Source organism: Eumetopias jubatus, unplaced genomic scaffold, assembly GCF_037043125.1.
Source record: "Eumetopias jubatus isolate StellerSeaLion01/CBP00866 unplaced genomic scaffold, mEumJub1_p1.0 scaffold_5, whole genome shotgun sequence".
NCBI lineage: Eukaryota > Metazoa > Chordata > Mammalia > Carnivora > Otariidae > Eumetopias > Eumetopias jubatus.
The window spans coordinates 146,108,590-146,136,243 of NW_028274811.1; the positions used below are offsets into that span (position 1 = coordinate 146,108,590).

The 27,654-nt window shown below is 49.4% G+C and overlaps 1 protein-coding gene across 1 annotated transcript; it reads left to right on the plus strand.

Moving 5' to 3' along the window:
- The first annotated feature begins 820 nt into the window (after positions 1-820).
- CMBL (carboxymethylenebutenolidase homolog) lies at positions 821-24,147 on the plus strand. Its single transcript, XM_028122673.2, has 7 exons — positions 821-955; positions 10,225-10,255; positions 13,505-13,738; positions 15,708-15,815; positions 19,883-20,025; positions 22,164-22,255; positions 23,453-24,147. Exons 3-7 carry the CDS (start codon positions 13,524-13,526, stop codon positions 23,630-23,632), a joined length of 738 nt encoding a protein of 245 aa, XP_027978474.1. The 5' UTR covers positions 821-955; positions 10,225-10,255; positions 13,505-13,523; the 3' UTR covers positions 23,633-24,147.
- The last annotated feature ends 3,507 nt before the right edge of the window (positions 24,148-27,654 follow it).

Genomic DNA, 27,654 nt, shown 5'->3' on the forward strand with positions numbered 1-27,654 from the left:
CCCATGCTTAACAGACTCAGCCAACCAGGTGCCTCTGAACTGGTTTTAACATCTGCCTAGTTTCCTCACTAATTAATGAGGAGCATAAAATCTTCAACACATGTCATTTTTACATGTGTGTGAGCATCACGATTCTACCTTTGCCTGAAGATTACCCTTGAACAGTCCAACTGTCTTGCTCACAAACCTTACTCCCGCCGGCTTTTTATCTTACTGATTTGCCATCTCTCTGCAGAAAAGATCCCTGAAGGAAAAAATCATCCTCAGTCTGGATTCACACATTTTCTGATTAGAAGCATCTAAATTAATAAGGTTCTATCTGTCGGGTCATAAGATCTGTGGCTAACTTCTTGTGGCGCTAGGAAGCTGCTACTCCTTTCTCCACTGTCACTGATTTTCCTAACCGGCGTTTCTTCCTCTTTTCTTAATCTTTGGAGCCAACGGAATTGGTTATGACAACTTTAGGTGACCAGACAAAGCCTGGAGGGCGGACGGAGTGGGCGAGGCCAACAATGAATATGTAACAATTTATTTTTTTAAAATAGCCTAATCCAGATTTACAACAGGGAAGTCCCAGGTCCTAGGAGCCAGACACACACGTAAATTTCACAAGCGGGCCTTCTTCCCGCTTCTCGCCTTCCTCCCGCCTCCCTGCCTCCCTCCCTCTCCACCCCCCACCCCTCCCCCCTGCCCCCCAGGCTTCCCCTCCCCCCTCCCCCCGCCCCCCCCCCGTGCCCTCCAGGCCTCCCCTGCCCCTCCCCCCTCCCTCCCGCCCGGCCTTCCCGGGAGGCTGGGAATCCGGGGCAGCCACTGGCCGGCGGGGATCCGCCGCCCTCCGTCACCGCGTCCACTTCCGTCCCGGCGGGAGGCGTCTGCTCTCCGCCTGCCCCGACCGTCCCCGGGCTCGGCGGGCCGCCTCGGCGCGGGGAGAGCGCAGGCTTCGGGCGGCTGACAGGTACGTGCGCCGCGCGGGCCCAGGAACGCGCGCAGCCCGGCTGGGCCCTCACTCGCGCGTGGGTTTGCAGGAGGTAGAGCAAGTCAGCCGTGGGCACAGGTCATGGGCCGATCAAAGCCCTTTTTTCAAAACCTTTTACCAAAGAGGTAGTACATTGTCGCTGCAGAAAAGCAGCCCTGGCCAGCCCGCTCTGGTGTGTTGTCCTGTTGGAAAACGTAGTTGAAATCATACTGTAGTACGTAAACTCTTATTTATATTTTCCATTTGTGTGGGAGCTTTCTTTCATGCCATTGAATACTCTTTGTAATTACTGTCCTACAGTTGGACGTTTTGGTTGTGTAGTTTTTACCAATATAAACCTGTGGGAAAAATGAGCATATTTGCATCAAAATGTAACCGAACCAAGTGAGAGTTTGTCCACCAGATACGCAGCAAGCCAATAAAAATTGACACCGAGCTTTTGCAGAGGAAGAAGATAGCTGATTTATTGGTGTGGCGCCACCCAGGAGAATGGGCAGTAATGCTCAAAAGTCCAGAATCCTCTGATGGCTTGCAAATGAGAGCTTTTAAGGGCAAAATTTGGGGAAGGGGTCTCCTGAGAAGGTGGACACCATTGATTGGAGACCCATGAGGTCATACTAGCAGGTGACCACTTTGGTGCCCTGGAGGTCTTTTCCGTCTCAGGAGGCTTGGAATCTGGAAAATATCTGTGTTCCTTAGGTTAGAAATTTAAGCAAGCATTCTTATCCCTTAAGCATTCTTAATCCAAGGAACCCTACGTGTTCCTTGACTGGTCTGGCTGTGCCTGGGATATATATGACCTCCTGTGTTCATTCTTTCATCTGAACTGATAAGATGGACACCGGCTTCAAAAATCTTTACCCACACTTGGCAGTATTTCCTTAGGGTGCCTCCTAAGGGGTCTGGAGAGGAGGCATTGCGACATCCTTGGTGCTGGGTACTTGGTGCGAGTTGCCAAGAAAGACCGCACAGGTCACACGCACGGCCATGTGGGTTGGAGGCGATTTAGGTCTACTTGCTGATGGAAAATACAACCTGTTGCTTTCAAAGCCCATTTAAAATAAGGGGGTCAGAAGTGAGCCCCGCAGGTGTCTGGGGAAAGGCTGTCCAGGCCTCAGAAGAGCCCAAGAGAAGGCCAGAGGCAGCCATGTGATTGGCATGCTTGCAGGCCAGTGGGTACTCATCACATCTACCTTTCTAATTAATGCCGCCTAGGCCTGTGCCCGGTGGAAAATACAAGGATGATTGCTGACAAATAAATATCTGGAGTTGTTGGTGTTTGTAGGATCATCGACGGGTAGCCAGATGAGTAGGACTGTGCCTGAGCCTTCCCAGCTGCAAGATCGAAAATCAGTGGCCAGGCAAGTTTCTGCAGTGTTTCCCCAGTAAGGGGAAAACACCAAGACTTCCTGGTACCTTTCAGCCTTTGTTTTGCTTGCTGATGGTTTCCAGATCTCTGAAGCTTCTAGCAGTTCATTCCTTGACTTTGTTGCTGGTTACAGTCCCATCGACGCCAGTTCCCTTTGCTCGTCGAAATCTGTTTTCTCTGTTTCTGTTGGAGAACATCATTGCATTGGGAAGTCTGACTTCTGAGTTATTTAAATCCTTGAGGGTATGAGAGCAGGAAGACCAGACTCGTGGGACCACGCTTTACCACCCATTTATCGCCTTTTTGACTTCCAGTGAGAAAATGGGAATGTTGTTCAATTGCATCGCTAAAGATAATTTTCAGCGAAAAGTAAAATCATGACTCTCATACAGATATAAAAATGAGCACGTGTTGGGGCACCTGGCTGGCTCTTTCGGCAGAGCATGAGACTCTTGACCTTGGGGCTGTGAGTTCGAGCCCCGTGTTGGGTGTAGAGATTACTTAAAAAAAAATTTTTTTTTTTAAATGAGCACGTGGTAAGGATTCTATTTTATTCATGAAAGAGGGAACCAGGCAGATGTTATAACTGGTTCAAGAGAAAGTCAAGAAGCGTAGAGATATGTGGGGCAAAGGAATGCCTCAGGAAGGCTCAGGTTAGGAGAGGGGGCAGGACATGTGAGCCCCTTGGAATTGGCGGATCAGACAGGCACCACTGATCCCCATGGGTCTTGACTTGTGATATTGTGGAAGCATTTCGTGTGTGAAGCAGGGCTGTAGGGTGTTGAAGAACAAATCATTCAGTCATGCCATTTGTTAAAGAAGGGAAGCAGACCTTATTCAGAAGCATCGGGATATGAGTAGGGACCCCTGAAGTGGGGTTTTACAGTGGGTGAGAGAGACTGGGCTCAACTCTGCAAATAACAAAAAAAAAGTGGGAATTTAGGGGCGCCTGGGTGGCTCACTCGTTAAGCATCTGCCTTCGGCTCAGGTCATGGTCCCAGGGTCCTGGGATCGAGCCCCGCATCGGGCTCCCTGCTCGGCGGGAGGCCTGCTTCTCCCTCTCCCACTCCCCCTGCTCGTGTTCCCTCTCTCGCTGTGTCTCTCTCTGTCAAATAAATAAATAAAATCTAAAAAAAAAAAAAAAAAGTGGGACTTTAGAGCCAAGGAGTGGAGTGGGGGTCAGTGGATGGAAAATGGCTAAGAGGAAGCATCACAGGGAATGGGAGTTCTAGAAAACCGACCTAACGGGGTTCTTGCAGAAGACAAGCCAGTGCGATCAGACCTCACCTGGGGGACTGTGGAGGATGGGGAAACATTAGATATGGAGGGTCAGGGATTCTGTGAAACTAACTTAGTGGGATTCTTATTGGAACTGGACGTGGCGGAGATGCCGTCGGAAGCCGAGAAGTCGGGGTCTGTTGGAGAAGAGTTCAGAGGAGCTTGGTGAAGAAGAGTCTTGGTTAAGGGACTGTAAAATGACCTTTGAGGTCATTCACACTTTTGTGGCATCTTGCTTGAAGGTCATGGGCGGATCATGAACGTTAGTGCTGCTAGTCAGCGTAGCCTTGTCAGAGAAGGTCTCTTGTGCAGGGGCGCGTCTTGGTTATCCTTGGTGCCATGCGGAGGGTTCTGACTTCCAGAGGCTTCACTAGTGGAGACCACAGATCTGATCTCGAGGTGGCCAGTGAGTGCTGCCAAGCCCACCTGCCAGGAAACAGAAGAGCCCTTCTTCTATTTTTTTTTTTTTAAGATTTTAAGTAATTTCTCCACCCAACTTGGGGCTCAAACTCACAACCCCGAGATCAAGAGTTGCATGCTCTCCCGACCGAGCCAGCCGGGCGCCCCAGAAAAGTCCTTCTTGACACATTTTATGAGGCCCCCACCGTACACGTCACACCCACAGCCCCACCCCTGTGGTTTCCCCCAATAGGAAGAAACCTTGTGCTCACTGTGACCGACCTCGTAATGAATGTCATGCAGAAGAAACTTAATGTTTTTTTTGGGACAGCCTCTGTTATCGGTGGCACACCCTTCTGGGTCGTCCGGTTCTGGTCCCAGTCATTGTCTTGGCACCACTGCAACTCTTTGTAAGTCGCTGGTAACCAGTAAGTTAGTAAATTCTGTCCCGTCTGGTGGAGAACCAATTGGCTTCCTCCCACCTGTGGAAAAATCTGTTTTCTCCCCTTTTGCAATCTCAACATGCCTTTTCTCCGTATACGTTTGTGCCCTTTCCTTCTTCCTTCAAATCAGTTGTCACAGCTGCCTCATTCCCTTCTATTATATGAGTAAAATAAAATCCTTAATGTGTTCATTTTAAAAAAAATCTGATGAGAGTCATGGCTTTACTTTTTTCTGAAAATTCTCCTTTAACAAATGTGCCATTTGGGGGAGGGGCGGGGCAAAGCCAAAATCCTGAAAGGGATGTACAGAAATTGTATGTATCCTCCAGGCAGTAGACTGCTTGGGTGTGTTCCCCGAGGCTCTTTCCCCGAGCCTCAGGGGGGTGTAGTCCCTGGAAAATGTCTGCCCGCCCTGTGGCCTTGGCCTAGAACATGCACTGCAATGCTTTGCCACACACGGTTTTGGCTGGAGTCCAGCCTTCCACACCCAGGCTGTCCTGGCCACTGCCCCCTTGTGCAGAACAGTCCAGATGGTGGCTCTCCTGGCCATAAACATTCCTTCTGAAAAGCGGGTATCAATTGAAGATAAAGTAAAAAGATCGGGTTCAAGGTTGCTTTGGAATGGCCAGGATATTTTGTGGTCTCCGCAACCCCATGGGACAAGTCAGGTAAGAAATCAGCCTAAGGACATTCAGATTGGCAAGGAAGAAGTCAAACTTTTCATTAAATATAGATGACATGATATTCTACATAGAAAATCTGACAGAATCTACCAAAAAATTGCTAGGACTGATACATGAATTCAGCAACATTGTGGGATATAAAATCGATGAACAGAAATCTGTTGCATTCCTATACACCAATAAGGAACCAACAGAAACCGAAATCAAGGAATTGATCCCATTCACAACTTCACCAAACCCATAAGATACCTAGGAATAAAGTTAACCAAAGAGGTAAAAGATCTATATTCTGAAAACTATAAAATACTTCTGAAAGAAATGGAAGAGGACTTAAAGAAATGGAAAAACATTCCATGCTTTTGGACTGGAAGAACAAACATTCTTAAAATGTCTATATTAGGGGCGCCTGGGTGGCTCAGTCGTTAAGCGTCTGCCTTCGGCTCAGGTCATGGGCCCAGGGTCCTGGGATCGAGCCCCGCTTCGGGCTCCCTGCTCTGCGGGAAGCCTGCTTCTCCCTCTCCCACTCCCCACACTTGTGTTCCCTCTCTCGCTGTGTCTCTCTCTGTCAAATAAATAAATAAAATCTTTAAAAAAAAAGTCTATATTACGCAAAGCAATCTACACATTTAAGGCAATCCCTATCAAAATACCACATTTTTTCTAGAGCTAGAACAAACAGTACTAAAATTTGTGTGGAACCACAAAAGACCCCAAATAGCCAAAGCAATCCTGAAAAAGAAGAGCAAAACTGGGGGCATCATGATTCTGGACTTCCAGCTCTATTACAAAGCTGTAATCATCAAGACAGTATGGCCCTGCCACAAAACCAGACACATAGATGAAATAGATCAATGGAACAGAATAAAGAACCCAGAAATGGACCCACAACTATATGGTCAATTAATCTTCGGCAAAGCAGGAAAGAATATCCGATGGAAAAAAGACAGTGTCTTCAACAAATGGTGTTGGGAAAACTGGACAGCAACATGCAGAAGAATGAAACTGGACCATTTTCTTACACCACACACAAAAATAAATTCGAAATGGATGAAAGACCTAAATGTGAGACAGGAAACCATCAAAATCCTAGAGGAGAAGCCAGGCAGCAACCTCTTTGATCTTGGCTGTAGCAATTTCTTACTAGACATGTCAACAGGGGCAAGGGAAACAAAAGCAAAAATGAACTATGGGAACTTCATCAAGATAAAAAGCTTCTGCACAGAGAAGGAAACAGTCAACAAAACTAAAAGGCAGCCTACGGAATGGGAGAAGATACTTGCAAATGACATATCTGATTAAGGGTTAGGATCCAAAATCTATGAAGAACTTAACACCCTAAAAACAAATAACTCAGTTAAGAAAGGGGCAGAAGACATAAATAGACATTTTTCCAAAGAAGACATCCAGATGGCTAACAGACACATGAAAAGATGCTCAACATCACTCATCATCAGGGAAATAACAAATCAAAACCACGATGAGATAGCACCTCACACCTGTCAGAATGGCTAAAATTAACAACACAGGAGACAACAGGTGTTGGCGAGGATGCGGAGAAAGGGGAACCCTCTTACACTGTTGGTGGGAATGCAAGCTGGTACAGCTACTCTGGAAAACAGTATGGCAGTTCTGCAAAAAGTTAAAAATAGAACTGCCCTATGATCCAGCAATTGCACTACTAGGTATTTACTCAGAGGATTCTAAAATACACATTCAAAGGAGTACGTGCACCCCAATGTTTGTAGCAGCATTATCAACAATAGCCAAACTATGGAAACAGTTCAAGTGTCCATCAACTGATGAATGGATAAAGAAGAAGTGGTGTGTGTGTATGTGTGTGTATATTACTCAGCCATCAAAAAGAATGAAATCTTGCCATTCGCAATGACATGGAGGGAGCTAGATAGAATGTATTAAGCTAAGTGAAATAAATGAATCAGAGAAAGACATACCATATGATTTCACTCATATGTGGAATTTAAGAAACAAAATGTGAATATTTGTTGGGGGGAAGAGAGAGAGGGAAACAAAGCATGAGAGACTCTTAACTGTGGAGAACAGAGTCCAACAAATGGAGGGAGGTGGGTGGGGGATGGGACAGATGGGGGATGGGCATTAAGGAGGGCACTTGTTGTGATGAGCACTGGGTGTTACATATAAATGATGAACCACTGATCTCTACTCCTGAAACCGATGCTGAACCGTATGTCAACTAAACAGAACTTAAATTAAAAAAAAAAAAAAAGAAATCAGCCTAAGGAATCGGCTGTCCACAAATAGTGCATTGGACATAAAGTTTGCTGCTGTTGGTGCTGGATTGTTGTGACTTCTCTTACTAATAATAGTTTTATAACCGAGCTTGTGAAAACAAAACCATGAGGAATCGTTTCAAATTTTCTTTGAGCAAATGACTAGCTCTTAATTTGTGTTTCTTTAAAATTTAGTTATTTTCTTTCTAAAATATTCTGGAAGGTACAGGAAATAATATAACAGCCACCCATATTCACGTGACCCCGGCTTAAAAAATGTGAACATTTTGTCCTTAGTCAAAACTTTCTTAGGAAATAAAATGTAACAAGTGCAGTTAAAGCCAGCAGTCTCCACCCTCCCTCCCTCGCCAGTAACCACTGGCTAATGGTGGTGTGTTTATCCCCGTGCGTTGTACTTTTACTACAGTATATTTATTAGTAAAGGAAGCATTATTTTTCTTTTTAGTGTTTACTTAGCATCAAAAAGGCCATTGACTTTTTAAATAGCATTATGTTTCTAAGATTTATCATATTGGTAAGTATACATGTAGTTTGTTTATGAATGTATTTGTTTCGTGTGTCTGCTGTAACAAATATGCACCAGCTGGGTGACTTAAGACAACAGAAATGTATTCTCACAGTTCTGGGGGCCAGAAGTCCGAAATGAAGGTGTCAGCAGGGCCCTGCTTTCTCTGAAACCTATAGAGGGGAATCCTTTCTTGCTTCTCTCCTCGTTTCGGATGGTTGCTGGCCATCCCTGGTGTTCCTTGGCTTGTAGGAGCTCACTCCAATCTCTGCCTATGTCTTCACGTGGCCTTCTTCCCTCTGTTTCTCTGTATCTAAATTTCCCTCTTCTTATAAGGATACTAGTTATTGGGTTAGTGGCCACCCTAATCCAGTATGACTTCATCTTAACTTCTTTTTTTTTAAGATTTATTTATTTATTTGATGGGGGGAGGGTCAGAAGGACGGGGAGAGCATCTCAAGTAGACTCCCCGCTGAGCGTGGAACCCAGTGCGGGGCTGGATCTCACAACCTCGAGATTATGACCTGAGCCAAAATCGAGGGTCTGATGCTTAACTGACGGAGCCAGCCAGGCACCTCATCTTAACCTGATTACCTCTGCAAGGTCCTCTTTCCAAATAAGGGCACCTTCATAGGTTCTGGGAGTTAGGACTTGAACATGTCTTTCTGGGGGACACAGGTCAACCCACAACAATTAATACATCACAATTTATCCTGTGCTCCTCCTGAAAGTCAGATTGCTTCCAGTTACTGTCATCACGTCTGTGCCACCAAAAGCACCCCTTCCACATTCACCACATATGTGCATGAGTGTGTGTGTGTGTGTGTGTGTGTGCGTGTGGGCATGTGCGTGCACACACACACACACACACACACAGGTGTAAATTTTTCTGGGGAATACACCCAGCTGTGGGATTTCTGGGTTGCAGGGTGTCTGCATCTTTGACTTTGCTAGACCTTGTCAGACTACTTTCCAGAGTTTGTATCAGCTTGCATTCCCTCCCGTTTCCCTGCGTGGGTACCGGCTTTTGATGCGAACAGACGTTTGCCAATTCTGCAAGATGCAAAATAGTATCTGTGTCATGTACAAAATAGTACAATTTCTTAAATGCCAGTGAGGTTGAATGTCTTTTCATAAGTCTATGTGTCATTCAGGTGTACCTTTTTGTGAGTTGCCTGTTCTTATCTTTGGAGCATTTTTCTGTGGGGTTGCCTTTTTCTTGTTGATTTATAAGAATTTTTTGTTTTTTAAAAATTTTTTAAAAGATTTTATTAATTTGTTAGAAAGAGAGCACACACACGAGAGAGCACGAGCGGTGGGGAGGGGCAGAAGGAGAGGGAGAAGCAGACTCCCCACTGAGCAGGGAGCCTGACACAGGGCTCAATATCAGGACTCTCAGATCATGACCTGAGCTGAAGGCAGATGCTTAACTGACTGAGCCACCCAGGTGCCCCAAGAATTCTTCCTATATCTTATCTAGATACTAAATCTTGTGCTTTGAGAATGATATCTCGAATAATAATAACTCTTCCCTCCACCACCCCCTGTGCTGTTTTGAAGCAAATCCCAGACATGTAGTTGTTTTATCTGTATATACATCAGCATGTAGCCATAAAAGGTAAGGATTGTATACACACACACACACACACACACACACACACACACACACACACCCATCTCTATAATAGTATTATCCCCCTCTACCATTACTGTAATTCTCAATACCATCAAATATCCAGTCAGTTCAATTTCCCCCAGTTGTCTTACAAGTGGTTTTTACAGTTGACTCCTGCTGTTGGACGGACTTGTGTCCCCCCCCAAAGTTCATGTGTGGAAGCCGTAACCCCCAGCGTGATGGTATTTGGAGGTGGGACCATTGGTGATTAGGTTTAGATGAGGTTGTGAGGGTGGGGCCCCAGGATGGGATTAGTGCTCTTATAAGAAGAGGCCGGAAAGCTTGTTCCCTCTGTGTGTGTCGTGTGAGGACACAGCGAGAAGGCAGCTGTTTGCAAGTGACGGGGAGAGTCCCCGTCACCACCGGACCTTGTGGGCATCCCGATCTGGGATTTCCAGCCTCCAGAACTGGGAGAAATACATTTCTGTCATGTCAGCTGCCCAGCCTGTGCTGTTTTGTTATGGAAGCTCAAGCAGACTAATACATACTTAATGAAATTTTTTAATCCTTGTCTTCATGGTTTGTGTTTTTTGGGTCTAGTGTAAGAAATGCTGCTGTATGCCAAGATTCAGGAAAATGGTATTCTCTGTTTTCTTCTAACAAATTCTTTTTGCTTTCCTCCTCAGGTTTCTCACCATCTGGCAGGGCTGCACAACGGTAGGTGGGGATCCACTGGGATCTCTCTGCTCGCCTGGGTCACTCAACGTCATATCTTATCCCCTTTATTGGCCATTCTGTCCTCCTGCCACAGATCCACCGTGCCCTCCTGCCCCCATAATGGCCTCCAGAGTCCGGTCCTGTTCTTTTCCATTTCTTTGCCCGCTTCAAACCACCGTCCTGCTGCTGGACGTGGCTGGAGGGACACAGCCTCAGGGACCATGTCCATTTCCTTGGTCCTTCATTTTCCCACTTGTCCTGACCCTCCAGACCTCGGCCCTGCTCTCACCCTCACTGTTGGCTCTGCTCTCAGTTCTCTGAGCAGGTGCAAGTAGGGAGCATCCACAGCCTCCTGCCCCGACGTCACCCACCCTTCTGCCTTCCCTCCTGGGACCGTGGAGGACCCGTCCTTGCTTTAGGGAAGGTGACCTCCCCGTGCAACCCCGTCCCCTCCCACCTAGCTGTGCCCCTCAATTCCCCTGTGCCCCTCGAACTGTCGGTTTGGTTTAGTTTTGCTTTGTTTTCCTCTGTGAGGTACCAGTCTCATTCCCATACAAGTGTGCTGGAATTTCTTCCATTAAAAAATAAAAAGAGGGGCGCCTGGGGGGCCCAGTCGGTTAAGCTGCTGCCTTCGGCTCAGGTCGTGATCCCGGGGTGCTGGGATCAAGCCCCGCATCAGGCTTCCTGCTCGGCGGGGAGCCTGCTTCGCCCTCTCCCTCTGCCCCTCGCCCCTGCTTCTGCACGCTCTCTCTCAAATATGTACATAAAATCTTAAAAAATAGATAAATAAAAAGACTTGTTGCCCTATCTTCCCTCCATCTTCTGCTCACTCTCTTTGCTCCGGTTTCTGGCAAAAGCCTTGAAGAGCGTCCGTGTTCACCCGGCCCTATTCTCTCCTGTCACTCTCCCCAGCCTGCTGCTGTCTTGCCCACCCTGGTCCTCCAGACCTGTTCTCGTGGAGGTCACCCTGACGTCCCCGTTGCTCAGCCCTGTGGCCAACCCTCTGCGTCTCTCAGGGCTTCTTGCAGAATGTCTCGTCTACACTCTGCCTCCTTGAAACCCTGTCTTCACGTGGCTCCAGGCCCACGACCGGGGGTTCCTCCCCTCTTGCTCGCTGTTCCTCCTCAGACTCACTCTCTGTTTCTTCTCACCTCCCCAAAGCCCTTAATGGTGAAGGCCCCAGGGCTCAGTCTTCCAGATCCTTCTCTTCTTTATCTACTGTCATTCCCTTCATGATGTCATTCATTCTCAAGGTTTTAAATTCTCATTATTTACAGCATTGTTGAACAACACAGGGTTAGGGGCGCTGACCTCCGTGCGGTCAGAAATCTGTATAACTTTTGACTCCTCAAAAATGTCACTCCTAATAGCCTGCTGTTGACTGGAAGCCTTGCCCGTAACGTAAACAGATGATTGACACATATTTTGCGTGTTATACATATTATATACTGTATTCCTACGATGAAGTAAGCTAGAGAAAAGGAAATGCTAAGGAAGTTACAAAAAAGAGAAAATACATTCACAGTCCTGGACTGTATTTATGGAAACAAATCCATGTGTAAGTGGACCCGTGCAGATAAAACCCGTGTTGTTCAAGGGCCAACCATAGTCGTGGTCGATAAATCACGTGGACAGCGGACGAGCAAATCCTGAACCACTGCTCCGAGCCTCTGGTCACAGTTCTGTCAGCTGGTCAGTGCGTCACCCCGTTTTATGTGTGTTTCTGTGTAGAGACGCCTTATTTAATATAGAGTTGATTCATTGACATTGAACCCACCATCAGCGGCTGTAGCGCACGCCTGAGCAGGGCTTGTCTACTATACATATTGTCTTTGGAGGCACATCGTGCCCTTAGGATCACTAGACAGACCTTCAGCACTGTGCATGGAGTCCATTTGTAAACAACGAAATCGCCAGCCAAAAAGCACAAAAATGCAGAAGATGTGGGAGTCAACAGAAAGTGAACAGGATACTTGTTTGCAGTGGGAGCTGAATGAGAAGGCAGAGCGTCGCCTTGTTTGACCTTGGCGGGGACCGTGTGTGTCAGTGACTCAGATCTGTCACTGCTCTACGGAAGTCTGTGGATGGTGGCGAAAGCACAGCAAATATCAATTTTGGAGTTGCAAGTAAATTTTGCAACTGGGCAAATTCATGTGTATGGAATCTGCCAAAAAAAAAAAAAAAAAAAGGCTCGGCTGTATATTGCTGACTCGAGTTCTCAAGTTTGTCTTTTCAGCTTGGACCCCTGCCCTGAACTTGTTATGAGCTGTCCACTCAGCTTGTTCAACAGACATTTCAGACTCACCACCCTACGTTTCAGACCCGATCTCCAACCTGTTCTTCCCGTGTCGCCCCCTTCTCATTTAAAGACACGCTATCCTTTTCCAGTTGCTCGGGCAAGAAACCCTCATCCTCGGGCAAGAAACCGTCATCCTCACTGACTCTTCTTTGCCTGATACCCCCACGAGCCATCTGCCAGCATCCCTGTACATTCTATCCAGACCCAGCTACCCTCGGGCTTTCCCCTCTGCAGGGGGTAGTGTCTTTTGTCCTGGGGTGTGAAAGTCTTGCTCTAAGCAGGTTTGCATTTGCTTCTGCCAGGCGCCCAGGGATTTTGCTGTCTAGGGTCAGTTGTTTCGTTAATTTCACCATCTAGGTATTCCTACTTTGAAAGGAGCGTGGACATTTTGGAGGATTGGTTCCTTTTTTTCCTCCCTGGGCTTTCTAACCATGGTCCTAGTTCTTGGTAGAGTTTTCTTTTTCTTTTTTTTTCTTTTATTGTTGTTTTTTTTTTCTACTTTCCCCGCTAAATATAAACCTTTGGGGGCTCCGACACTGCATGGGGCCTCGGTCACAAATCCCCGTCTCATGGGGGCTATTAGTGCTTGTTCCTGGGTCTAGCCTGCTCCCTAGCATCATCGGGCTCCCTCCGTATCTGCTCAGGCCACTGTGACCCTGGCTTCAAGTCTCCTCTCCAATCCTGGCTGGGGATTGTTCCCTTTGTGAGCTCCACCATTTTAATCTTTATCTGTTGGTTACATTCACTCCGGTATTTCTAGTGTTAGTAGTGGGACTGGATTCCTATTAGCCCCACTCAGAATCACAAGTTACCAGCGATTTCCTCCATGAACACACAATGAGTATAGTTAAAATGAATTCTTTTCTGTCCTCTTGATTTTAGTTTACCTACTGTGTATAATCTTTGGATTTGCACCATTCAGAATATAATGCATGTTTCTCTCTCTGTAGCCCAACTTAAATCTCTCCAATGGCTAACGAGGCACATCCTTGTCCGTGTGACATTGGCCACAGGATAGAGTATGGAGGGATGGGGCGCGAAGTTCAAGTCGAGCACATCCAGGCTTATGTCACCAAGCCCCCCTTCGACACGGGCAAGGCTGTTATCGTCATTCAAGATATATTTGGCTGGCAGTTGCCCAATACCAGATACATGGCTGACATGATCGCCGGAAATGGGTACACGTACGTATGAAGTTCTGTCACTTTCCTTAAATTCATGGAGATTTCTGTGATCTCTTTTGTTCCCTTCAGGGAAAACAAAACCAAACCCAAAAAGTCCCACCTGCCTTCTAAGTTAGGTTACCTACTTCCTTATCTCACCGGGGGCAGGTAAACGGGGAATGTCGCGTGAGCCTAACCACCACCGGGCGTCCGGAGGCAGCCACTGCTCCCAGCCCCGCCCCGGGGCTTCGGCTCCTCCTCGCACTGCCTGGGCCTGTAGACCCATCGGACTCGGAGAGAGTGATTTCCCGATGCGGGGCCTGCCCGGACACAGGTACGGGACGCCTGGGGCAGACCTCGCCAGCCCTGAAATGGATCTGCTCCTCGGCCCTTGGCACATCTCAGCCTGGGTCAGATTTCACAGGCAGGGTGCCCATGGTTAGCCTGGGCTAACCACACGCTAAACGCACGCTAAACACAAGCGATCACGGTCCTGTCCGAGTTCCCGGGGGTTCCAGAACGGTGTTGTGAGACCTCACTCACCTCCGGACGGTTAGGCCTTTGCCGAATCGAGTGTCGAGAACACACCTGTCTGCTTCCCACCACGCCAGGTCCTGGCAGAGTGTCAGTAAACACGGAGGAGAGGAGAAACCATTCTTTCCCTCCAGCCTCAGATCGCCTACGACCCCCCAGCCCTGAGTGTGGCACACCCCAGTTTTCTTTTTCTCAAAAAGCTGCAAATCCAAGTGTGCACCTGCCTTGTTTTCCTACAAGAGAAATCGATTTAAAGGTAGTACGCCCCCTGTCGCGTAACTCGGCCTTAGTGCAGACTCAGAAGAGGATTTGCACTTGAGTTTTCACTTTTCATGCCCCCAGATGTCGTCTGGAACGGGAGGCCACGTAACTTACTAGGGGCAAACCCAGTGATAAACACAGTAGCCAACCCCGTTGCCCCGTGGCTCTGCCGGACTCCGTGCAGAGGGCGTTACAGGGATACGTGTCCTTCATCCTCCCAACGACCCCACAAGGCTGGGACTGCCCTGAGGCATGAAGATGGAGCTTGTAGTCTCGCCCTGCAGCAGGCAGGTTGCATGGGACTGTGGCTTCCCTTGTCTTAACGGTGGGCCCTTTCGTTGGAGACGGAACATAAACAATGAGCAGAGGCGCCTGTGATTTACAAAGCTTTCTCCCACGTGTCCAACTCCCTTTGCCCTCAAAATAATCCTCTGAGATCGGGCGGTGCCGTCTGTTCATTAGACCAAGAAAATGAGGCTAAAAGTGACTTGGTAAGGCCATAGGGCAGACGGGGCGGTACTGGGACTTGAACTTGGATTCTTCTGACCCAGATTTCAGGGCTCCTTCCACCCTGGCAGGAAAAGCCGGTTCCTCCGTCCGTGGCGATGGCCTTTATTTTAGGAAGCGAGTCTCCGGCCAGCGCGGTGTGGACCCAGCCCCGGGGGTTGACTGGCATGGAGGATGGACACGGACATGGGGAACTGGCTTGTTTTCTCCCTGCTGCCCGTTTTAGAACCTGCATGAGACCTTTCCCTCTGAGCGGGAGGTTGTGCCCTGTAGGCATCCTGGGCGGAGGCTGGGCTGGGGAGAACTGCTTGGTCATCATGACTGTACCTGCGACGCAGGTGGATCCTCTGACCTGGGGCTAATGCAAAAGGCGAGCTGAGCGATGAGGCTCCTCTGGGATGGGGGAGGGGGACCCTGGGGCTCCGGTCCTGTGCCCTGCCGGATTGCCTTGTCATCTCAGACGGGCTGGGCTCTAAGCAGGCTGCCAGAGGCTGCGCACCTCCGGTTGTGAAATCCGAAGTGGTCTGGCCTGGCGCCAGGTGGCCTCTTTGATGCAATCAAGCTTGGCCTTCGGGGGCCCCACTTTTCTTCTGTGAATCAGAATCACCAACATAATAAGCTTCTTAATGAATGTAGGCAGAGACCAGCAGCTCTGAAATGAAGAGCAGTGAATGTCCCTATTTGACAGGACCATCGTTCCAGACTTCTTCGTAGGGCAGGAGCCGTGGCACCCTTCTGAGGACTGGTCCACCTTCCCGGAGTGGTTGAAAACAAGAGATGCCAGAAAGATCGATAAGTAAGTTATCACGCATGTGTGGGCCCCCCGGGGGAGCGGAGGCTGGAGGGAGAAGTGGGTGCGGCTTCACCATTCACACACCTCCCACCCTCCCTCGTGGGGGGACTTCCGTGGCCACGGTTAATGCGTAAGGAAACGGGCTTTCATTGAGCACCACGTGTGGCCTGGAAGGTGGGACACCGGCAAACCTCCCCTCGCCCAACGGGCTTGTCTGCTTCCCTCTCTGAGAGACTTCGTGGCACTCATGCCAAGGGGACTTTGTGGGTCATGCAATTTCCCTTGACATTGGGGGCTTTCGGGGTCCATAGGGTCCACACTCCTTCCTTCCTGCCCTAGCTGCAGAACCAGTCGAGGCAATGGGCCGAGAAAAGAAGCTGGAGCAGAGGCTAGCCCCATTCCTGCTCAGCTGACTGGAAACCCAAAGGGCCGTCCCCTTCCCCCAGCCTAGACCTGACCCCCCATCTCCCCCTCTGAGAGACTTCAGGTTTTGACACCAGGCCCATCAGACCACGACTGCTGTCTTGACAGGGTCCAGGGAGCAGTGAGAAGAAAAGAGGGGAATCCCCCCAGGATTTCAGCTTTTTATTGAATTAGCTCCAACAGCCCAGAAGTAAGGAACAGAGCGCTTAGCTGCCGCTCAGACACCCTCATCTGTCCGGGCTAAGTGTGGAGGGGGAAAGGGGCCAGGAGTGCGCTCTGATGCCAAGCTCCTCCCAAGCAAGTCAATGTGAGCCCAGGGCAAAGGAGGTTCCCCCAACACCAGCCTTGATTCACCTTGGCCATCTGTCCTTCTGAACACCCTTCTTCCCTGTCACCCTACGGGAGCCTTCAGCTTGATAAGCTGCTCCCCCAGCCGAGGTTGGGGAAACTGCTAAGAATGTGGCCCCCTGCCTGTGACCACATGGTCCTTGGAACTTTCTGTTCCTTTCTTCTCCCACCGGAGTGCCCTTCAGGGGTGACCCCAGGGCTGCTGGCCCCTCTGTCCCCTGGGCTGGTGGACCCCGGGCAGACCTCCTCCCATAGCCCAAAAGGGCCTGGGGCCCTGCCGAGTGCCCCTGCCTGGCTCCTCAGCCCCGTCTCACGCCCCACACTCACTGGGGCCACCTTTTCTCAGGGGCCTGTGCTGCGGGGTGCCCTGGGAGCTCCCGGCATGGCCGAGCACCTGAGGCTGTGTTAACCAGCAGCCACTGTGGGCGGGAGACCAGCCCATCAGCTGTCCTTGGGACATCAGCTGCCTGGTCTTTCTCTGCCCCATCCGAGGCGTCTTCCTGCAGGGGTATGAAGGCCTGGCTTCCTCATCTTCAGTCAGGGGGACCCTCAGTGGCCACCCTAGCTCCAAGCTCCCCAGAGGAGCTGGTAGAGGCCTGTGTGGAGACTGCACCACCAGCTTCTCCCCCTGCCCGGCTCTGCGTCCTTCCCTCCCCTTCCTTGGGGTTCGCTCCGAGATTCCTGGGGCTAACCCTCCTGCACACCTGCCTTTTCCAAGTCCCTCCCAGGGGACCTGCATCCTTAACTGCAACCCCAAGAAAAACAAAATAAAGCAAGAAGTGAAGAGAAAATTAGAAACACAAGAGAACCGCAGAGACTGGGTTGCAAATGTGAAATTCAGCTTCCCGTGTGGGGCTGCAGTCAGGGAGAATAGGACATTTTGCTGCTTTCTGAGGAAAAGCTGTGTGGGTCTGCCTTCCATCTGTGAGCCCGGAGCAGAGTGATCGTCTCTGGCAGGTGTTGGAGCAGCCCCGCGGTACTCTTCCAGAGGGGAAAAGGAGAGCCATGCATTTTAAATAAAAATGAGACCTAAAACAGAAACACATGGGGCACCTGGGTGGCCCAGTCGGTTAAACGTCCGACTCTTGATTTCTGCTCAGGTCATGATCTCAGGGTCGTGAGCCCAAGCCCCATGTTGGGCTCCATGCTTGCTTAAGATTCTCTCTCTCTCCCTCTTCCTCTGCCCCACCCCCCTCCCTGCCCATGCGCGCGCTCTCTCTATCAAAAAACAAAGCAAAACAAAACAAAAAACCAAAACCAAAAAAAGAGAGAAACACTAACTTTGAAAGGAGACTGAAATCCTTGTATCTGGGCAAGTGTTTTTTTGTTTGTAAGTAACAGAAAATCCATCTTGAATGCTTACTGCTTAAGCAGTCATGGGATTTATTGGTTTACAGAGCTGAAAAGAGGGAGTTTCTGGCTTGAAGCGGGGGTTGGTTCCTAGTGCAGAAACTAGCTCCAGGACTTGCCTTCCAACGTTTCTCTACTTCGTTGCCTGTACACTGGCTCCGTTCTCAGGCAGCTTTTGCCTCTGGGTGACAAGATGGCTGCAGCAGCTCCAGCCTTCCAGTGGTCCCTTTTCCAGCAACCCAGCAAAATTCCCATTTTGCCCTGATAGTTATGGCTCAGTCACAGGTCCACCCTTGAATCAGTCATTGTAGCCAGAAGATTGCTATGCTCTGATGGTCAGCCTGAGCCACACACTTCACTCCTGGAACCTAGGGCAGAATCTCCCAGGGTATATGAACGAAGCATTGGGGGGTGGGAGGAGAGGTTCATCCAAAGCTAAACCCTGGTGCTCCCAGAAAAGTGGGGAACGCATTCAGAGCAACACCAGCAAAGACATGTTCCCTCGAGTTAAAGCATTTTTATAGAAATGGCCTCTTTTCTTGTCCCCTCCAATTAAGGCAGTTATTCTTAAGATCAAAGCATTCGAGGAAAATTTGAAACCCCAAATGTCAAGAACTATTGCCCTTTCCGTGTTGTTTTGCGGAATTACTTGATTACTGCTCACATGATGAATATAACTGCTTTGTACGCAGTGGTAGAATATGTATGTTTAAAGGTGCTCAAGGATATGCTATGATCAAAAGGGGAAGGAAGTGCAATAGAATGGCTTTCTTTTTCTTTCTTAAATCGTCAACAGCATTTCTTACTTATCCGATCAAACAGAACGTCCTGGCTGGCCTTGCTTCCTACCTCCATTTGGGTGTATTGCTTCTAGTTGAAAATGCACTGAGTTCCAGACAAGCAATTTGCAAATGAACCATTTGCAAAGACAGGGCCACTATTCTTGATGCTCTCCTGGCTTATATTGTGCTGGAAGCTTTCCAAGTCCTGCTGTGCTCTTTGGGCACAGGAGGAGACAGGCCTTCCAGAGTTGGGATGTTAGCTGCGGGAGTGAATGTGCCAAGTCAGAGAGTTTGGGGAGCTGCCCAGTTGGGGCTGGTGTTTGTCAGAGGAGAGCAGGCTGGGGTGCTCGGGGTGGTGGTGGTGGTAGATCTTGGGATCAGGTCTTAGGAGCTGTGCTTTGGCCTCTGGCCTTTATTCAGAGGCCGTGGAAGGCCAGGGACTCAGCTTTCAGCTGCGATGTGAGCTGGTGTGATTTGTGGTTTGCAAAGAGCCCGCCTGCAGCTCTGTCGGGTGGTTGGAGGAGGCTGTGCTTGGTGGAGAGACCTGTGGGGAGACCCGCGGGGAGATGTGCATCACTCCGGCAGCACGTGGTGAGGACAGAGCTCCAACAGTAAGAATCTCAGAGCCTCAAGGAAGAGCTGCTGAAGCCCCATTACCGTCCATCAGCATAGCACTTGCTGTCCAGCACACTCCCCGGGGGGCTCGCAAAGTACCTCTTGATTGTTTCTTTGCCCGCCCTCCCCCCCCCCCCCGCCCCGCTTTATGGAGATACAGTTGACACATAATGTGTAAGTTTAAGGTGTACACTGTGTTGATTTAACATGTTTATATATTGCAAAATGATTGCCACCGTAGCCTTAGCTAACGCCTCTATGCTGTCACAGAGTTACTCTTTCTTTTTGGTGGTGGTAACACTTAAGGTCGGCCCTCTTAGCAACCTTCAAGGATAGAATACAGTATTATTAACTCTAGTCACCCGGTTGCATATTATAACCCCGAACTCGTTAATCTCATAACTGGAAGTTTGTGCCTTGTGTCCAATATTTCCCCATTTTGTCATGCCCCGCCCCTGGGACCTCTCTACTCTCTGTTTCTCTGAGGCTGGCTGCTTAGATTCCACATATAAGTGATCTGTATCTGTTGATTCTTGAATAACTCTGTTCTAGGGAGGTAGATGCTGTCTTGAAGTATCTGAAACAGCAGTGTCATGCCCAGAAAATCGGCGCCGTGGGATTCTGCTGGGGTGGAGTGGCTGTCCATCACGTGATGATGAAGTACCCGGAATTCAGGGCAGGGGTGTCCGTCTACGGTAAATCTGCCTTGCATATTTTACACAGTGGAAACAGGAGGAGTGCTCGAGTGACAGCTACAAGCCTCTTCCCAAGCTAGCTGTTCTGGGAGCAATACACAGCCCAGCTGTGCAGACATGAGGAACTTGGCTTTACAAATCTGAAAGTATTGTAAGGTGCAGGTTCGTAATGTAGTAACCAGAGGATGTCACTGGGATCGAGGAGTCCTGGTCCCCACAATGTGCTGTTGGGAGAGTCACCTAACCTGAGGGCTTGATTTCTTCACCTAGGGTGAAGGGGATAACATTTATTTCTGTGAGCATGGTTAATACCAAGCACCGTTCTTTATGAGGAATGCCTGTGAACCTCTTTTCCCAAGATAGGAGTTATTTTCAACTGCATGCACACACACACAATGTATGTATAAAGAAGGAAGGAAAGAAAAAGAAACATTTTAGCCAGATTACAGGTATCATAGCAATGAAATAAGAACACATGTGTATAGAGACATGGCGTACTAAGTTCACCATAGAGAAGCAGACCAGAAAAACGTTAAAAGAAAAAGAAAAGACACAGAAGGAAGTTTGGCTTTCTTTCATGATAGGATGTACCGTTATACTAAGGATTCCTATTTGGATTAATGGTTTCTCGATGTGGTGTTTTTGCTTACTTTTAGCATTAAAAAAATCCTTTAAATACTAACTTAACCAAAGTTACTAAGCTGTCCGTTGCTGTTGGACACAAGGGGACTGACTGTCCCCTTGAGTGAAGTGGCAGAAGGCTCTTCTGCGTGGGCGCCTCGCGGGCTCCCCCTTCCGGCCGCCGTTGCACACTGCATGAGCTGCAGAGCGTGGCAGGACTCCGAGAGGCCTGGGGCCATCAAACCGCTGTCCAGCCGCGCCCCGTGGCCTTCACAGCGCGGGCCAGGGAGCGTGGCCATCCTTCGTGTGGCTCCCTGTCTCCTAGGGAGGGGTTACAGGTGAGGGGAGGCTCTCTGGGCTACTTGGCCTTGCTGTGCTGCCCGCAGGACATGGAAGAGGCAGGAGATGGCGGTTGTTTTCTTCTTCCTACTGACTTGGACCCTGTCCCTGACCGCACCTGAGCCAGGCTCCTCTGTGAGTCCTCTTTCTGAGGGGGCCCCGACCGGGCTCTGTCCTTGGCCCACGGGGGCAGTTCAGTGAGAATCCCCCGCTTTGGATGTCTGACCAAATTCCTGCCCCCCCCGCCCCCCCCTCCACCCCGTATCTGGTCAGCAAGAATCCCGTCTTGTCGGCTGCCCAGAATCCGGCCTACTCTGATGTTTCCTCCTAGTAATTTTCCACCCACTGCCCCCCCACGCTGCTCCTTGGCCATAAATCCCCACTTGTGCTGGTATTCGGGTTGAGCGATCTCTTTCCCCTACAGCCAAACCCCATTATGGTGGTTCCCCTTGAATAAAACTTCCTTCACAAGTGTCAGAATCATTTCCTTTAACAATACTGTTATCTTAAAATGGCGTCATATCGCAGAACTTTGGCTTATTTTCCTTTAGGCGTGGGCACACCCACAGTTGTCTGAATCCCCAAGGTAGAATAGGCTTTTGGCCAAATGCTCGCTAAAATTCTGAAATGGAGGATGAGAAGTACCTTTTACAGATGGCCTGTGAGGACGGGGTACCACACCCGGGACGTCACACCCGTGGTCTAGTCTGAGCACAAATACCCCGTGAACAGCCGCCCCACCTTATGAATGAAGCCACTCGGCGGGCTGAGGTCAGAAGCTGTGGGGCCTGTGTGCACTGTGAGAGACTTCTAGAGCGGTAGGTAGGGGCCAGGTGCTCCAGATTTGAGTTTGCCACCGGTTTGTAAACGAAGGCATCGTCACACCCGGGAGTAGGTTTCAGGCTGCTCCTTGTCTGTGTGCGGGCCAAGCAGACAGCAAGGTCTAATCCCATTATTTCTGGCCTGACTCCTACTGAAGTGGACAGCAGGGGCCTGACTAGGTAAGTAGCTCTTTGAGACTAATTTTATAGGCCAGGCCACTTCTGTGGAATTGCTAGAAAGGAAATAAACTGCTCCCCCGAAGCACGTATTTTACTTTGAAAAATCAAACCAAACCCACAGAGATTTCTGAGGCCCACGTATGGAAATCCTGCCCTGTGTCTGTGCCCATCTTCCAGGCATCGTCAAGGACTCTGAAGATGTGCACAGTTTAAAGAACCCCACGTTGTTCATTTTTGCCGAAAATGATGCTGTAATTCCCCTTGAACAAGTAAGTTGGCATCTTTCTTCTTCTCATTTTTTTTTTTAAGATTTATTTATTTAGAGATAGTGCGTGCTCGTGAGTGGGTGGGGAGGCAGAGGGAGAGGGAGAGAGAATCCTTAAGATGACTCCCTGCTGAGCGCGGAGCGGGACCTGGGGCTTGATCTCACGACGCTGAGATCATGACCTGAACCGAAACCAAGAGTCCGATGCTTAACCGACTGAGCCACCCAGGTCCCCCTCCTCTTCTCATTTCTATGTTTAATAACATGATTTGACCTTTCAGGGAAAATGTCCCAAAGGGTTCATTGGTTGCTCCAAATATTTTTCAATATTAAAGTTTTTTAAAGGTGACGGGGCGCCTGGGTGGCTCAGCTGGTTAAGTGTCTACCTTCGGCTCAGGTCATGATCCCGGGGTCCTGGGATCGAGCCCCGGGTCGGGCTCCCTGCTCAGTGGGGAGCCTGCTTCTCCTTCTCCCTCTAATGCTCCCCCCCTGCTTGTGCTCTCTCTCTCTCAAATAAAATCTTAAAGTTTTAAAGGTGGGTGTTGTTGGGGACTTATGGACTGTAACCCCCCAAAAGTGTTCCTGGTGTGGTCTGTTTACTGGGCATCGAAGCTGGCCCTGCCTCCCCATCCTCCTGTGTGTAACCCACGAGTTAAGATAAAGTGTGTGTCGTTAAAGACAGAAGGTCTTTAAGGAGCTCAGTCCATGGAACTTGCAACTCTTGACCTTGGGGTTATGAGTTTGAGCCCCACGTTGGGGGTATTTACTTTAAAAAAAAAAAAAAAGAGTTGGGTGTGTTAAACCCAGTATGTTGATGATAAGAAAAAAGGCAGAAGAAAACTGGTTCAAAAGCAGTCATTTAGAAATTATTGTTGTTATTCATAACTAATACATATTAATACAAATTTAAAATAATTTATACTTGAATATTTTGTTATATATTGAATGATGTACAAAAGATATTAATACCGTTTCAAAGAACTGATACTGTATCATTTTTATATTGCTCCGAATCCTCTCCTTGGCCAAAGGTAAGGACTGTGTTAGGTATAGAATTAAAAGTAAACAATTCATAATAGCTACAGAACTTAAGGCACTGACGTTAAATTTCTTTTATGAGCATTCAGAGAGGATTTGGAGAATGGAAAATATGGCTAGATTTTTAAAATCATACTGTCGTGAAATCTTTTTGCATTATCAGGTCTCTTTACTGACCCAGAAGTTGAAAAAACACTGCAAAGTGGAATATCAAATTAAAACATTTTCTGGGCAAACCCATGGCTTCGTGCATCGAAAGAGAGAAGATTGTTCAGCGGAGGACAAGCCCTATATTGACGAGGCAAGAAGAAATTTACTTGAGTGGCTGCACAAGTACGTTTAGCTGTGGCCAAGTGTAAACTTCCTCAAGATAGCTTGCATCCAGAAACGTGCTTTGGGATACTTGGATCGTTTAATTGTCACTTTATACAAATCAAGGAATCCTGAAACTCATTATTCCCTCTGAAACATAAATTGGGTAGAAAATGTTAATGCATGACATCATTTAACTTTTAATACATTCACCCCCCCCTCCCCCAAACCAGGTCAGTGCCTAAAGAATTTGAATGATAGAGTAATATCCTCAGTAAAAACCTAGGGCCGTTTATGGACCAGCTGCCAGCTCAGGTGTGGACTTCTTGCTTTTTAATTAGTTACATCTTTTAAAATGATGAGCATAGCAAAGCCGTGACGAACGTAAACTATAAACTCAGATTCAAAGCCCAGCTTAATTGGGCATTTATCTGTGTTAGTACAGATGAATCTGTCACGTTCATACGTTGCACTATGAGAAATCCTGAGGTTAAAATAGGGTTTCATTGACCTAATTACATCAAGCCAATAAACTTACTTTTTGAATGTGTGTGGCTTTTTCTAAAAGCTAATGAAGAACGATGGATTACAGTGACGGTCTCCTAGGAAGTGATTTTTCCAAAACGGCGTTTTCCGGGCCCAGGGCCTGGGGCTGCGTCAGAAGTCACTCATGCGTTCACTTGGAAGGGGTACGGGGTCAAGTTTCAGTTTTTAGATTTTAATTACTTTATATTAAATCCCACGAACAGCTCAGCTCCTCGGGAGCCCCAGCCCTATGCCAGGCACTCAGGCGGCCATGCGAGGCCCAGGGAAACCATGTTGGGCAGAGCCAGTCTGTGCCAGGAAAGGTTCTTCGTTCTTCTCGCTGCACCCTGCTGACTTTCCATGAACCCTGGGCTGGACGGCGGTCACTCCCACTGGCCCCTGAGTCTGCAGATCCAGAAAGGCCACCTGGCCACCCTCCCACCCAGGCCTAGGCCCTGCAGGATGTGCCCTCCATCAGGTGGGGGCATGGGGAGGGTGTTTCCACTTGGCTTCTGGGCTGTTCACCCCCCGGGCGCCATGGCCAACTTGGAACCATTTCCCAGCAACCCTGGGCCTCTGGGAGGGAAACCCACGCACTTCTGTTCCAGAAGACAGGAACGAGAAGGGTCCCTGCAGTGTGAAGGATCCACACCGACCCTTTCATTTCTTCCACAGCTGGGCTTGCGGAGTCTCATATGACTGATGGTTTTAGTTCTGTGAGGGCGGAGGGGTGACAAGATGGGTCCCTCTGGAGAGGGAGAGAAGGAGGCAGTGATGTGGGCCTCACCCAGGCAGGGATATGGAGAGGAGAGGGATTCCGGAGCAGTTAGAAGAGCCCTGGGAGGACACAGTGAACCGTCTGAGGCCTGCTTAGAGATGACGCAGGTAAGGGAGAGAAGGAGGGCTCTGGGCAAGTTTGGTTTGAGTCCTGTCTGGAAGATCAGGTTTTCTTGGGCTGCAAATACCCCGACTAACGGTGGCTGAGAGAATAACACTGGAGTCTTTCCCACAACACTCCTAATTGGGTCGCAGAGTGGTTCAGGGCCCTGCTGATGTCAGGACATGGGTGGGTGCCTGCCGTTCTGGGCCCTCTCGTCATGCGCGTGGCTGTGGGCCTCCAGCTCACAGAACACCAGCCGGGGCAGGGAGGGAGGCCAGTGGCTCTAGTCGTTAGGGAGGGAACTCTTTCCCAAGACGTACCGCGCCCCCCCCCCACCGCCACCCACCCCAATCTGGGACTCCCAGCCTCCGGAACAGTGAGAAAGCAATGTTTAAGCCACGGTCTATGGCATTTTTGTTCTAGGAGCCTGAACTAAGACGGTTATCTACTTAAGTTTCAGGCTCACTGTATCATTCTTGAGAAGTGTAACCAGTTCAACGTCCTTTCGAGTAACACTGGTGTCCGGTGATAAGGGGGCTAGATGGGCTGGCACAACCACCGTGCCTGCCACAAGGACGTGCTCTCTACACTTGTCACAGAACGTCAGGAAGCTGTGCGCTCCAGGCTGGGAGCTAAGGATTCCGTGTTCCCATTACTTCAGCAAGGCCCTCCTTCAGGGAGAGGGGCTTTTTCTTCTTGTGTGGTGCCTGTCACATGTAACACACGACCTCTCAGCCCTACCAGAGGCAACTGTAAGTGGTTGCTTGTCCTTGAAGAGCAGGCCATTTAGCAAACACCTAGTAAATCCAGCCAGTGTCGGAGCTGGGAGCCAGCAGGCAAGTGCTGTCCTGGTCCAGTGTAGGAATCTGGCCTGGGAGGCCCGTGCCTTGAGTCACTCTTGGTGTGCACAGATGACAGTCGGCTGGGATGGAGGGCACGGGCTGACCCCGCACTTGGTGAGCAGGCTCTCTGGGACCCGTCCGGCGGTCGGGATTAGGAAAGCTGCCTAGCGGGAAGGCACGACGTTTGCAAAGTCTGAAGCGTCAGGTGGAGACTTCACAGCTGAAGGCAGGGCAGCAGGTCCCCCTGGCACCCCCGGGGGTTGTGGGTCCCAGGCTCAGCTACTGAAGACTCTGGATCTTCTCCATTTGACAGACTGGTTTCTTTTGCCCAGTGTCCTAAGGCCTCATTACAGAGCCCGGAATAAGTGTTTTGCATTATAGACGGAAAAAAAGGGACACATAACATGGCACGAAATTTGTAACTGGAAAGTACAAAAGGTCACGTGTTACCTTGAAGAGGTCCTCACATGAAGCAAAATCAAGTTTGTGAAACGTCTCTATAGATTTTCCTCTTCGTGGGCCTTATTGTTTCTCTCAGCCCCAAAACCACCAGGACCGTGTGTGAGGCCCATGTTGGAAGGGAGGAGTGGTTTAGTGGCTCTTCTCAGACAATCATGGACTGCTTCAGGCGAGGCTGGTCCAAAGCAAGCTGCTGTGTTGTCTGCAGGCTGGAATTAAGTCCGTCAGGTGGGTCCGCCTGACTTGACTCGACCCGGAACCCAGTAGTACAGACTGTTAATAGTGCTACAGCACAGTATGTTTTAAAATGAAATACACACCAGGTTCTATGTGCAGTAGGGTTTTTTACAATGTCATCTATTCATCTGATAGCGTGTGCATGCGAGCATAAGTTAGGGGGAGGGGCAGAGGGAGAGGCAGACTCCAAGCTGAGTGTGGAGCCTGACGTGGGGCTCGATCCCAGGGCCCTGAGATCATGACTTGAGCTGAAGGGGCAGATGCGTAAGTGACCGAGCCACCCAGGTGCCCGTGTTCAGCTTCCAAAACTGGACCGTCTATTCCACAACATACTGCTGGGAATACCAGCACTCACTCCCCTAAGCCTGTAGCCTCTGCTTTGCCAAACCACCCATACAGCCCGAGAGGAAACAATCCAACAGGATCCGGGTTCACAGAAGGCAACTCTGAAACATCACTGAAGTCAGCGTAGACCGCAACAATTCACTTCGTAATTCTGGTCATGCGACTAGTCCCATCAGGACTCCTCTCCCCCTGGTGGCACCGAAGTAAACATCCTGGTTCTCCAGAAAAATGGAATCTAGAGAGCCAGACACGGGGCGAAACAGCCTAGGGGAGGAGGGGCCCCCGGGAGTCAGGAGTGCCTGGGTTTGCCCCAGCTCTACAGCTCACTGACCAGGAGGTGAGAGCAGCACTCGGTCTAGCTCACTCTCAGAACAAGGCCTGGCCCGTGCTAAGGGCTGGGTCATGTCAGCCACTGTCCCTTTAGGAAGGAGACACCGGTCTACCCACACGAGACCTTTCCTTCCATTCAACCCATTCTAAACCTCCACGCGCTCTGTCCCGCGGAAGGGAAACCCCAGCGGGGCTCTGAACGAATCTTCTACGTTCCTACAGGTGGTGCAGGAGTCTGGGCCCACTTGGGTCTCCTCTGTGCACACGCTGGCCTGTTTGGGGAAGGGCAGCGCCAGGGCAACGGGACGCCCAGGAGCCTACGTGAAATCTTACCGCATGCTCGCTATGCATGTCTCGGCTAGGAGCTCGGGACATCCCGCAATCTCGTGGTTTCCCATACTTTTCTCTCCGACGGGTCTCCACATCTATTCAGAG

Coding starts and splice junctions, on each gene's coding strand:
- CMBL (XM_028122673.2), top strand. CDS start 13,524: ATGGCTAACGAGGCACATCCTTGTCCGTGTGACATTGGCCACAGGATA. Junction 15,816..19,882: donor GATGCCAGAAAGATCGATAA/GTAAGTTATCAC, acceptor ACTCTGTTCTAG/GGAGGTAGATGCTGTCTTGA. Junction 22,256..23,452: donor CTGTAATTCCCCTTGAACAA/GTAAGTTGGCAT, acceptor TTGCATTATCAG/GTCTCTTTACTGACCCAGAA.